The 13634-nt window shown below is 42.9% G+C and overlaps 1 protein-coding gene across 5 annotated transcripts in view; it reads right to left on the bottom strand.

Moving 5' to 3' along the window:
• Positions 1 to 13634, bottom strand: part of LOC137380015 (contactin-4-like) — a 1659092-nt gene that overhangs the window by 799355 nt on the left and 846103 nt on the right. For all 5 annotated transcript variants that reach the window (XM_068051491.1, XM_068051492.1, XM_068051493.1 and 2 more), the window contains 3 exons: positions 9366 to 9569; positions 5271 to 5373; positions 4124 to 4305 (listed from right to left, as the gene is read on the bottom strand). In XM_068051491.1, the coding sequence (XP_067907592.1) occupies positions 4124 to 4305; positions 5271 to 5373; positions 9366 to 9569 (489 nt within the window). The remainder of the gene's footprint in view (positions 1 to 4123; positions 4306 to 5270; positions 5374 to 9365; positions 9570 to 13634) is intronic.

Below are 13634 nucleotides of genomic sequence, written 5' to 3'. Positions count from 1 at the left end.
AGATGCATGGGTTTCAGAAGCTGTCAGCTTCTGAACAGCCGAGGGGAGATGGGTACACTGTGGGGAGCCATTCAAGTCCCATTAGAGGGTCAGCAGACCAACGGGGGACTGGGGTCTTGGTAACAGGGTGCCCTTGGTGCTGCACAGGTGGCAAAGAGAGTGAGCACTCAGCACCCTGCTTTCAATGGGGTTGCTCCCCTCCTCCTCAGCATTGCAGGGGCAGAAGAGCAGGGGCAAGGCTGCTAAAAACACCTGCCCAGAATGAAGGCTCCATCTGGCAATGGGGACACGATTTCCAGATTTTGGGGTCTAGTGGCGATGATGGGCAACACCCTTCACAGGAAGGGCAGAGGACTGGGCATCAGGAGGGCACAGGTTGGGCAGGAAGTCAATGGAGGTCAAACCCTCAATACAGGATCTACCGCCAAAGACGGAGCTACCTGGGGATGACCGAGAACCAGTGCTGTGGGAGACTATGACTCTCCAGGCAGCGGTCACAGACATCTGTGCCCTTGTCGCCGAAGACCTCACATCTCACACCACAGGTCTGCTGCACATACCCTGCCAGTGTCCATCAAAATCACTGTGGCCTTGAACTTCTTCGTTTCTAGCTCCTTCCAAGGACTTTAGTAGCATCTCAAAAACTTCAGCAGACCATTGCATCTCGCTGGTCACTGATGCCCTCTTTGCCAGAGCTGGACAGCACATACATTTAATGACAGACAGGCTCACAGGGAGAGAGGGCACTTGGTTTTGCCTCCATTACTGGATTTCCCAGATGGAGGACATCATCAATTGCACCTATGTGGCCATCAAGGCACCCAGTGACTGGCCAGTGAGATCCATCAATGGAAAGGACTTCCACTCCTTCAATGTCCAACTGGTCTGTGACCACAACAAGAGCTTCCTCCATGTGTGCTTTGCTTTCCTGGCAGCTACCATGACTCCTTCATCCTCCGCCTGTCCAGGCTGTTTCAGATCATCACTCCAATCCCCAAAATGCATGGACAAGGGAAATCCCTTGATGAGATGGCTACTGACCCCTCTACAGGAGCACCAGACAGACACACAGTGGTGATACAATCAATGCCACCTGCTCAGCACTCAACCATGAGCAGGCCATCTGGCTTCTGAAGATGTGATTCTAGTGCCTGGACTTGTCAGGTAGTGCCCTCCAATACCCTCCTGCAAGGGTCTCAGTCTGATGATCTGCTGTGCTCTCCATAGCATGGTTCTCCAGAGAGGTGTGCATCTTGAGGATGGTGGGGCCCTGGAAGGAGACAGCTCATCGGGGGAGGAGCAGGAGCAGAAGCAGTATCAGAAAGTGAGAGAGGAGCAATAAGAGGAGGTGGAGGGAGAAGACATTGAACAGAGGTGTACCTGTTTCACAATGAGGTGGCCTCCTCCTGCAATCCTCCGGGAAGAGACCCCCCTCCTCTCCCTCACTGCCTCCAGCATTTGATCCGGATTGGCATCAATGAAGCAATAGGTTGCGCTGCCCTGGGTGCCAGGCCTCCAGCTCCTCTGTGATATCTCACTTCCCTCTGAAGTGTAAGTCTTTGGCACAAACCGCAGATCTCTCCCTCAGGAAAACCGGCAGCCTAAGCGATGGCTGCCAAGGGAGTCTAACTGAGCCCCACAGTTCATCTGACACCTCTGTTCCCGCCTCCACTTCTTTCCCCCCACGTGTTCTAAGTGGACAGGAAACCTGTCTCCACATCAATTAAGGGCTCACCCCATGAAAATCTGAACTTTAATGCAATTCCCACCAGAGGTGGATTTCTGACCCAAAACAGACCCACCTCCATGGAAAAAATTCAGCCCCATGAGTCTTTTCATGCACCTGTGCAAAAGCTTTTATTAATCTGTGTACATGGTTACCCAAATCTCTTTGTTCCTCCCTCATGTCCCTCAACTTTTATGCCACTGAGTACTTCAGCCCATCTACCGTTACCATCACAAGATTAAGCCACATTTCCATGTAGTGCTACATTAAGGAGGTAACTGAATCCTTACTTAGGCACACATGCACCACAAAACATTTCAGCAACAAATATTACGACCAGGAGTGAAAGGGGTCTTGGGGTTCCTCTCAGCCTTCACCTGGTCTTACCGTAACAGGGTTTAATTTTAAACACAACGTGTTTCTGGCTCCCCCTTGGTGAATCCTTGTTCACTGCTTTCCAATTATAAGGCAAAGAAACCAGCTCAAACAGGTTTTCTTAGGTTTAAAAAAGAAAGGTTGAAATTTATTAAACTCTAATTCAGTTAACGCCTACGGATACACGACATGCCCACGCTAGCATGCATATGTAATACACACATGTAAATAGAGACCGAAAAGAGAAGAAAAATAAAGTGGAAAAGCTTGAGGCAATATCTGAAGAGCTTTTGTTATTGTTCTTTGAGCCCACTGTAGTGTCCTTGATTGTAGGTAGATCTTGCTTTTTGTTAGGACCCAGTATTCTTCTTAAACCTTGTTCGCTGTAGGAGAATTTTCTCTCTTGGGGTTCATGTGTCTTCAGTGGATTCAGAGGGTTGTGAGAAAGAGATGGGAGCAGACAGGAGTGATCTTCTCAGTCCAGGAGCAAACAGTCTTTCTGAGTTTAAAACTCTCTGTGGCTGGTTCAAAAGACCCTGGAACAGCCAGTTAGTCATGTGACCAGCAGGTCCCATCAGTCCGAGCCCCAGTGAATTGCATCATCCCAGCAGGCCCTGGAATGCGCTTCCCCACCCCCTCACTGTCCGGTGATCAATATCCATTGTGGGTTGAATGTGTCAGGGAATGGTCCTCTGTCTACACAAGCACTGTCTGTTGGTATGTGAAATTTTTTCCAGCCACGGCTGATCTGTTCAAGTCATTTCCTCGCTTCAGACACAGTTCAAAATCAATGTTCCTATGACAAAACCAATGTACGTCATTCTTGGCAGGTGGGGGCCTGCATGACACAAGAGACACTGAATGCTTGTTTCCAAACATTTTTTGGTAATGTCGCCAAGGTATTAAACTTGCATTGTACTCTATCTGCCATCACTTTGCCATAGTCAAGACATATTGTCAGGTGGAGTTTATTATTTAACCTAAAGTTGACCTGACCATTGCTGTACCTAACATGGGAACACATGGGCTAACAATGACAAAAAGAAAAACGTGTTATTCCACACCACTGATATCCATCACCTTAATGAGCACACAATTCAGCAACATAAAATATTATCTTAAAAAGATATATGTTTCATAAATCACCCTAACTCATTTCCTTTTCACCTGAAGCAATTTCTGGACCAAAGTGAATTTTATTGAGCTATGTATTTGATTCCAATGCTTGTTACAGTGAGCATTCAGCCAAACTGCTGAGGGCAAATTTGTTTAGTTGTCAAACAAAAGTCAGATTCTTAGGCTGATTCTACAGTATCAATATTCATTTGAAATATCAAATTTATTGGTTTCTGTACTGCAACAGAGTTCCTGCCATATATCTTGAAATTAGGATTAATTGGGATCCTGGTCATTAAATGAATACTGCTTATTTCCAAATACTGTGTGGCTAAAATATGACCACTGCTTCGTTAACTACTCGTGGCCCCATGCACACCTCAACGCAGTATCTGCAGAGAAAATGACTGAAGAAATCTGACAAAAGACCAACATGCTATTCGCAAAGACATGCTCCTTCTGTTTTTTAAAATTAATTTCCACACAGGAAACTAAAAGTCGTAAGGGAGAAACTGCTACAGGGAGTAAGAGCTGGTAAAAAAAAAAGCAGAAGTGGTGAAACGAAGCCTTTGACAATGTTTCCAACATGACAGCTTCAATAATCATCTCCAGTATAAATGGCCCATTTTCTGTGCCAGCCAGAACACTAAATTAGAGTTATATGCAAATTCCATTCATCACACTAAATGGGTATTTGAGAGGATTTCTGCATATCCAGTGCCCAAAACCATCACAAACCATTTCTGAGCTGAAGCATATGCCACCAATTGCTGCTTTAATGTCTTCTACAAGATCTAACTTTTAATCTCAAATACTGTATTGTTTGATATATGTTTGGAAGTAAAGGCAAGATGGTGGACATTGCTGTTCTTCAGTGAATATGTTCCAGCAAATTGTGAAACTTACCGTAAAAAACCAGCTGTCCTCTTGCAGTGTTTTTTCCTCTTGAATTTTCAGCAGTGCATTCATACGTGCTCGAGTCCTTCTGCTGGAAGTTTGGGATTTCAAGAACACCATATGTTTTGTTCACTTTAACCTTGTCAGAGAATGAACCACCAATTCTTCTCCAGCTAATATTAGGGACTGGACTGCAATAGGATGGGTAGAAATAAGTAATCAGTAGCAAATAGTGGACAACAATGATTCTTAGAATAATAAAGAGAGAATTCCTCCTCTCTGGTTAATCTCACAAATACTAGATGAAAGTAGGTATTTTGTACATTGATGATCAATGGGGAAGCGGGCAGTACACTTCCTTCCTTGAAAATAATTTAGCGGTTATTGGCCTACATTTCATAGATAAGAGTATCATTTTATCATATTAGTAGATTGCTGTCCTCAACTCCCAAAATATTCAGGCTTTGTTGATTCTGTGAAGTAAGTTGTACAAATAGCTCCAACATTTGGATCAAATAACAGTACCATGGAATCAAACATAGTGTACAAAATTCTAAATTTGTCTATGATTTACAAGGGTCCTTTTTCCTTTTCTAACCAATGTACTGATATGCACTGAAGCAAGAATCAGAACTTTTCTTTCTTGTTGAAGTGCAGTTATATAGCTTTTATCCCTCTCACTACCCCCTTGATGCCATATTACTCAATACCCTCATTGTGGGATGATAAGGGATGCATTCGACTCCACAGCTGCCATTGATGGCACTCTACATTGACCCAAATGGAGCTCAGACTTTTTCACATGGTTTCCCTATAGCGTTTATCACCTCTCCACCACAGTGAAATCAACATTGCAATTTTCTGTTAAAATGAGTACTGAGGTTGGGAATCAAATCAGTGCTCTTCTATTAGAGCTACTGACACATCCATGTGCTGCATAGAGAAGAATAAAAGATCCAACATGTTGCTAAAACATTTAAAAGCAATAATTCCTATGCAGCCTTTATATGGCCCATTAATGCTATTTCAGTCTTCATTTTGTCTATTCTTCATGCATAAAAGATATTGCTATCTATTTCAGCAAACCATTAATGATAAATATTGCCATTTGATTTAGCACAGCTCTTTAACTTCTTATTAAAATCCAAAAACCTACTTTCCCAGTGCAAAACACTCCAGTTTCACTGTTGATCCTTTAGCTGCAAAAACTATTTCTGGGAAACGAACTTCAATCTTTGGTTCATATTCACCCATCACCCCTGTTGAAACACAAGAGAAGCAGCCTAATTCTTCACTGGTTCCTGAACACTTATTAAACATTAGTTTTGTTCCTGCATGGATAGCAATTTTTATGCATAATTAATTATGAGCACCGGTACCAGTGTTACACTCATTGCTTAATGATGCCTCCACAATTGTTCAGTATATCACAAATAATTATCAAAAGTCTAAAATTGAAATGTGAAGCAGATTGTATCATTCAATTATATATCAATATAAGCATATAATTGCAGCCCATCTTTGAGCATAGTCAATTTAACAAGAGCTCCATTCAGTCTGCAATTTTATTGTCAGCTTTTCTGGTCATTTGCCTTCACTTGTATCATGATTTCCATGTTAAAATTCAGATAAGATTACAAGACATTTAGTTTAGTTTAGAGATACAGCACTGAAACAGGCCCTTCGGCCCACCGAGTCTGTGCCGACCATCAACCACCCATATATTCTAATCCTACATTAATTCCATATTCCTACCACATCCCCACCTGTCCCTATATTTCCCTACCACGTACCTATACTAGGGGCAATTGCTAATGGCCAATTTACCAATCAACCTGCAAGTTTTTGGCATGTGGGAGGAAACCGGAGCACCCGGAGGAAACCCACGCAGACACAGGTTAAAATCCCAAATTGTGTTAACAGTTTCACCTTTCATTTTCAAAATATGTGCATAATAACATCAGCATTATCTTGAAAAATGTACAATAGGTACCAATTCTTTTTTTAAATGGCAATAGCAGAAAATGAGGTTGGGAAAATGAAGTATTCAATCAGATGTAAAGGTGCTTATGAGGTACTGAAAATCAGAACAGATTAAATTATCTAAAGTGCAGGATTTCTTATATTCCTGTCTCAAAAATTTCCCTCGAGCCACATTTCATGTGGTAACTGCATCATTTTTTTCTTTGCATCAATGATTCCTTTATAATTCCGGTCTCTTAGCTCGTTTTCTCATAGTTTCTTATACACAAATCATTGCATATAATTGCATATTATTGGGAATATTGTCAGTCATACAGCTGGATATTTTACAAATAACATAACAGTGATTGTATTCATCATTTAAGTCTGTTAGTTTGGGTAAAGTTTGGCCAGTATTAGCACAGTAATCCCTTGTTAATCTAAAAGCTGTTGTCTCAGTGGAAACAAGTCCAGCTCCTTTATCCCAGTGCCAACACAGACCCCAGAAAATGGGCATCTATTTTTCTACCATCAGGCTAAAGAAGTCAGTTTTATATGGAAAAAACATGGAGAATTGGTCTCTCATGTTGGTCTCTCTGTACCTTGTGTAGAGAATTGCTCTTTTAGCAGAATGCAAAACCAGGTGACTGGTGCATAGATATCATTCTCCCAAAAACAAAATACTCTGGATGCTGGGAAAACTGAAATAAAAACAGAAAATGCTAGAAATGCTCAGCAGGTCAGGCAGCATCTGTGGAAAGAGAAGCAGACTGAATGTTTCAGGTCAATGACCTTTCATCAGAACAGAAGGTCATGACAAACAGCATGAAAGGTCATCGACCCAAAACATTAACTCTGCTTCTCTTTCCACAGATGCTGGCAGACCTGCTGAGCATTTCAAGCATTTTCTGTTTTTATATCACTCCCCCAAAAACTGGACGAGTTTTCTGTAAATAGAAAAACGTCACGTTCAAAGCCTCAGTTAATCAGAGTGAGAAAAAAATGGGATAATTGAAAAATATGCAAAGAAAATGTAGAAGGCCCATGTCTCTGCCAGAGTAACTAACGCAACATTCATGCTTGCAATGCCAGCAGAGGTTCTCTCTTACTTAATGCTTCAATACTGGGAATTTAATGTACCACAGAAGAAAAGTGGGTGTACTGGATGGAAATCTGCCAATGTGGTAAGCTTGATGTCTGGCCAAGCTCTGCACATAATACCCTCCAAGACACATTACATCCCAACTTGTTTATTAATCCTGGGTTAAAATCCTGGAATAACCTTTCTGGCACCATTATGGAAACACCATCAACAGAAGGACTGTAGCAATTCAAGAAAGCAGCCCATCACCACTTTCTCTGAGCAACTGGGAATAGGCTATGAGTACAGGCTTGCCAGTGTGATCCACACCCAAGGAACAAATTTGAAAATGTACAGATTAATATGCCCTTGATTTTTTTTTAAAGGATGAGAAATTATAAAAATAACTACTTTGGAAAATAGTATTCAAGGAAAAAAACACTAGATTTTTTTAAAATGCCATTATAAAGTAGTTTTATGAATCAAATCAGCTGCAAATGTGTACATTTTGGAATGATATTAGTTTCTTTTTCATCAAGGGATAAAAGTGTTCTTTTCCAAATGAGGAGCTTTTTTGGCAAAACATTTACCTAATACCATGGTCAAAGGGACCATATGATTTTTTTCAGACAAATTGGGCTAAATTTTATTAGCTTGCCGCCGTAGCTTCAAAAAGCATGCGGCGCACATGTGAGAAGTGCGCGGCGGCTCATTAATATGGAGGGTGCAGATCGCCCACCCCTGATGACATAGATGGAAGGGCATTTCATCCCCGGCAAAGGCGTCTGGTGCCATTGCACAGGCGCAGGCGCCATTTTTAAAGGGCTTCAAGCCCTGCAGTTTAATTTAAATATTTAAAGTGACAGGTGGGAAAAAATTGAAATGCAAACTTTATTATTCATTTAAATCCCCTGTCCCACCGCTCCCCCCCCACCCCCACAATGAGTGATCAATATTTAAATAGCTCTTTCCAGCCGAAAAAATTAAAAATTAGATTCAGACCCATCTCCCCCGAGCTTTCTCCACTTTACCCTTCAACCCCCTTCACAGCATCCCGTCCACCAATTGTGCAAGTTTTTACCGTTTTCACCCCCCACCTCCACTCACGGCCTGAAAATTTCTCTCATTCCCCCCTCCCCATCAGAAGGATTTTACGGGCTGCCCTGCCACGACCCCTGAAGTTGGGTGGCTGATAGAATACAGTCCATTAAGTCAGTAAGAGGGCCATTTGCTGGAATATTCCCTCAATGTTTCAAACAAATTTTGAAGAATGCTGATATTCGACTTCATTCGAGCTAATATTCTTATTGTTTAAGTGATTGAAATGAAATGTGTAGCTTTTCACTGCACCCTCTTCAAAATAAAAAGGGCATCTGTAAAGGAAATGTTATGAAAACTCTTAAAAATTAATCTATCAGTGTTTATTTTTGAAAAGAATATTTGCTCATGGGTGCAATATTTAACCATCTGGACTAAAACTAAGCACCAATTGTCCGATAAAGGCACAAACATTCATGCGTTAAATAAATTAAAATCTATCCACCACAGACAGACCACGTAAATGCATCACAACTAACAATTCTTTCACACTTGGGTAGTTCCTTACACCGAATAACATTTTGCTAGAAGGTTCACAGTTGTCATTTTTTCGTAATGATGAATCAATTATATAATGGACATAATTTGATCATCGTGTGCTTTTATATTGGTCTCTGCTCATTCTGAACAAGAAATTAATATTTAAAATATATGATAATGATAGAACGATCATGTTTGCATGCCCAGTGCCCATGTTACCTGCAGCATACTAGCTGCTGCCTGAGGTATCCTGTCATTCATTATTCATTTTCCCCTTCTTTTTCTGAAGGTTGGGAGGTTGGGGTGGGGAGGTGGCTGCAGGAAAGGTGTGAAGGTGGAAAAAAGAGCTTTCATGACCAATTCTGTTCCAATACAGAAATAAGAGCATAGACCCAGCAATTCTGTTCATAATCTGTGATCACATTTCTATGAGTTTTATACATTTTCTTGCTGTTGTCTACAAGGCATGTTATTGCATCATCCATCGTTTTAAAACAGAGTCACCAAGGTGTTTGACAGAGACAAACACAAATGTGTGTACGAGAGTAATGTGTCAAGATTTTTACACTCAGCTGCCCACATTAGATGGTCAGGATTATTGTTGCTATAGAGATTTGAAGCAAAGCTTACCATCAGTACGTAGTACTAAAGGGGTAGGTGGGCTCAGAACTCTCTTATTAGTTACTGTGTTTTCAATCTCGCAGATGTAAGCACCAACATCCGATACCTCCACTTTTGATATGTATAAATTTCCAGTTTTTTGAGACACAAAGCGACGATTATCTTGTTCCACAAAGGTCGGAAATTGGTTAAATATCCAAGTATATTTCAGTTCTGGAAAACAAATCATTGTTCCACAGCATTAATACATTTGTTTCACATGTCAGATTGAACCCTTCAAGAAAAAACAAAATGGTGTGCAATTTAAAACGTAAAAAAAACAAAAAATAATTTTTTGAGGATATTTTACTAAAGAACAAATACACAGTTTTCTATGAACAGTTTTGTTTCGTTTTTTCTTGTAAAAGAAAAGACTTGCATTTATACGATGCCTTAACCGTCCCAAGCTGCTTTACAGCCAATTGTAGTCACTGCTACAATGTAGAAAACATGGGGCTGAATTTTACTGACCTCCTGACGTTGGGGGTCATGGTAGGCGGTGGGGGGGTGGCCGGAAAATGCTTTCGCGTGAAGCCTGCCATAGGTCTCGACACGGGGAAAGCCTGGCCCGATATTGCTGGCGGCGGACAGGTCTCATGGCTACTCCCCCGCCACTCAGTGGTGGGAGCCCAATTTAAATATTTAAAATCATTAAAATAAACTAATTAATGACAGTTATGCTCCTGCTGTCTGTCCCAGAGTGATATTCATACCAGTGGCCTGCACTCCCATGCCTTCGGATCCCCCTATGCGGAAACGAGGTGGAACACTGGTGGAGAGAGGACAGCAGGTATGTTTCTCAGTGCGACAGAGTGGGGAGCAGGGTCAAAGTCATATAATTGGTGTAGAGGGTGGTGGGTAGGGTTATCGAGTAACTTTTATGCACTTTGGGTGGGCAGGTCAGCTGGACAAGGTAAGTGTTTTGTGGGGGGCGGCGGGGAAGAGGGCAAGTAATTAAAGCTATGGTTATTGGGGTGGATGGCAGAGGAGCAAGAGAAATTTATTATATTTTTTTTACATCAATGTACCTTTAAAAATTTAAATGGAATGGATGGGCTCAAAGCCCTTTTAAAATAGTGTGAGCACCTGCTCACAGGCAGCTAACACCATTTCTGGGGACAGACAGCCCGTCCCCTCCACATCATCGGGGGAGGGGTGGTCCGCCCCGCGTATTTAAATGAGCCACCGCGCTGAATATTGCGGTGGCTCCGTGATGTGAGGCACACGCGGGCAGACTGCCATTGTTTTCGCGCACAGTCGAATTCAGCAGTAGGAGTATAAATTTCAGCCCATGACAGCCAATTTGCACACAGCAAGCTCCCACAAACAGCAATGCGATACTGACCAAATAATCTGGGCTGAATTTTACGAGCCCCTTGGCGTTGGGGCGGGGTGTCCTGTAAAATTCTGCGGGGAGAGGCCCGCCTTGACCACCGATGTTGAGAAGGTCCCACGGGATATCAGCGGTGGTGGCGAGGCCTCGGTGCGGCCCACCCCCCCCCACTGTTTGGCTGAGGGGCCTTCATCTAAATATTTAAATGAACAGTAATGAAATGCAAATGAACTTACCTGCCGGCGGCCATCCCATGCCGGTTTTCCGCCACTGATTGCAACTCGCGCGCCTTCAGAAGGGGAAGGAGTAAAATTATCAGGGCAGGTGGAAGGGTGGGGGAAGCGTGGAAAATCTTTTTCATTGGGTGTGGGGATGGTGGGAAGGGGTTTAGGGTCAAAGGGAATAAAGTTCGGAGGGGAAAGGTCGTTACTGCTAACTAATTTTTTTTTGGGGGGGGATAGGCCAAAAAAATGACTATGTGCATTGGGGGGAGGGTGGGGTGGAGAGGGGATTGCAGGTGTGCACAAATTTCAATGTAAAGTTTCATTGACCCAGCAGCTTTATAAATGTAAGTTTCATCTAAGGGTTGGAAGCCCATTAAAAATGGCGGCGCCGCCTGCACGGTGGCACCGGACACTGTTGCCAGGGTCACAGCGGCTGCCCCCTCTATGTCATCAAGGACGGCTGCTCCGCCTTCTCTCCATCATAGTGGGTGCTGCTCTGCCCCCTCTATTGAAATGAGCCCCTGAGTATAATATCGCGGGGGCTCAGCGGCAGCACTTCCGTGTCGGAAGGCGCCACTTTCGGAGCGCAGCGAGCTGATAAAATTCACCCCTCTGTTTCTGTGAGGTTGATTGAGGGACTAACTTCCCTGCTCTTCTTCGAAAGAGTGCCATGGGATTTTTTATATCTATCTGACGGGGCAGATCAGGCCTCAGTTTAATGTCTCATCTGAAAGAAAACACCTCTGACAGTGCAACACTCTTGCAATACTATATTGGAGTGTCAACCTTGATTGCTGTGCTCAAGTGGGACTTGAACCCACAACTTTCCGATTCACAGGCAAGAGCGCTAACAACTGAGCCACAGCTGACACTTATTTGTACAACTTGTGGCTGTAATATTTTGTCGGAAGCTTGATACAAAGAGGGAACATAACATAACATAAGAGTAGGAGTAAGCCACTTGAGCCTGCTCTGCCATTTAATAAGATCATGGCTGATGCTCAACCTCAACTCCACTTTCCTGCCCAATATCCACATTCATTGATTCTCTTAGAGTCCAAAAATCTATCGATCTCATCCTTGAAAGTGTTCAATGACTGACCATCCACAGCACTCCGGGATACATAATTCCAAAGATTCAAACCCTCTGAGTGAAGAAATTTCTCCTCATCTCAGTCGCAAATGGTCGTCCCCTTATCATAAGACTATGACCCCTAGTTCTAGACACTCCAGCCAGGGGAAACAGCCTCTCAGCATCTACCCTGTCAAGTACTCTCAGAATTTTATACATTTTAATGATATCACCTCTTATTCTTCTGAACTCCAGAAAATATAGGTCTAGACTACTCAAGCTCTACTTATAGGACAACCTTCTCATCCCAGGAATCTATCTAGTAAACCTTCATTGCATCCCCTCTAAGGTAAGTATATCATTCCTTAGGTACATAGACCAAAACTGTGCACAGTATTCTAGGCGGGGTCTCACCAAAGGCCTGCACAATCACAGCAATCCTTATTCTTGAACACCTTGGCCTTCCTAATTGCTTGCTGTACATGCATGTTAACTTTCTGTGTTTTGTGTACAAGGACACCCAAAACCCTCTGAACACAAACACTTAATAGCTTCTCACCATTTAAAAAATATTCTGTTTTTCTGCTCTTCCTAGCAAGGTGAATAACTTCACATTATATTCCATTCACCTCCTTCTTGTCCACTCAATTAATCTGTCCATATCCCTTTTCAGACTCTGTGACCTCCTCACAGCTTACTTTCCCACCTAGCTTCGTATTGTCAACAAACTTGGATGTATTACTTGATAAAATCTGCATCCAGAAAGAATAATTAGCAACCGGTGGCTGTCTGGTGTTATATGAGCTTGCATACTACATTACTTGTTCCATAGAGGAATAAGATGCAAATTCTTCCTGCAATTTTCCACTCATTTCATCTAAAAATGAACACAAAAAGTGCATTTCATTCCCCCACTGTTGAGCAAATGCCCGTACAAAGATGGGCTAATCTTGCCAGATAATGTGAAGTCAATCAATTCTATTTTCTAATGTTTCAAGGATGATTGTCATAATTTATTTGGAACATTGGGTCTATGTTATCAACAGGCCAAAATGAAGGGCTGCTGTTTTCCCCTTGTGCGTACCACACGTTTTGTCATGTAGGAAATGGGGGGAGGGGCACCAGGGACAACACTTGATTGGCACCCCATCTACAAACATTCACTCCCTCCACCACCGACGCACAGTGGCAGCAGTATGTACCATCTACAAGATGCACTGCAGCAACGCACCAAGGCTGCTTAGACAGCACCTTCCAAACCTGCAACCTCTACCAACTAGAAGGACAAGGGTAGCAAATGCATGGGAACACCACCACCTGCAAGTTCCCCTCCAAGTCACACACCATCCTGACTTTGAACCATATCGCCGTTCCTTCACTGTCGCTGGGTCAAAATCCTGGAACTCCCTTCCTAACAGCACTGTGGGTGTACCTACCCCAAATGGACTGCAACGGTTCAAGAAGGCAGCTCACCAGCACCTTCTCAAGGGCAATTAGGGATGGGCAATAAATGCTGGCCTGGCCAGCGTCGCCCAGATCCCATGAATGAATAAAAACAAAACACAGTGGGGCACAGGGCAGGAACGGCAGAGAAGGCTCTTCAGTGCCGG

Source organism: Heterodontus francisci, chromosome 19 (assembly GCF_036365525.1).
Source record: "Heterodontus francisci isolate sHetFra1 chromosome 19, sHetFra1.hap1, whole genome shotgun sequence".
Classification (NCBI taxonomy): domain Eukaryota; kingdom Metazoa; phylum Chordata; class Chondrichthyes; order Heterodontiformes; family Heterodontidae; genus Heterodontus; species Heterodontus francisci.
The sequence above is the reverse complement of the archived record's forward strand: the minus strand, read 5'-3'. Positions and strand labels throughout refer to the sequence as shown.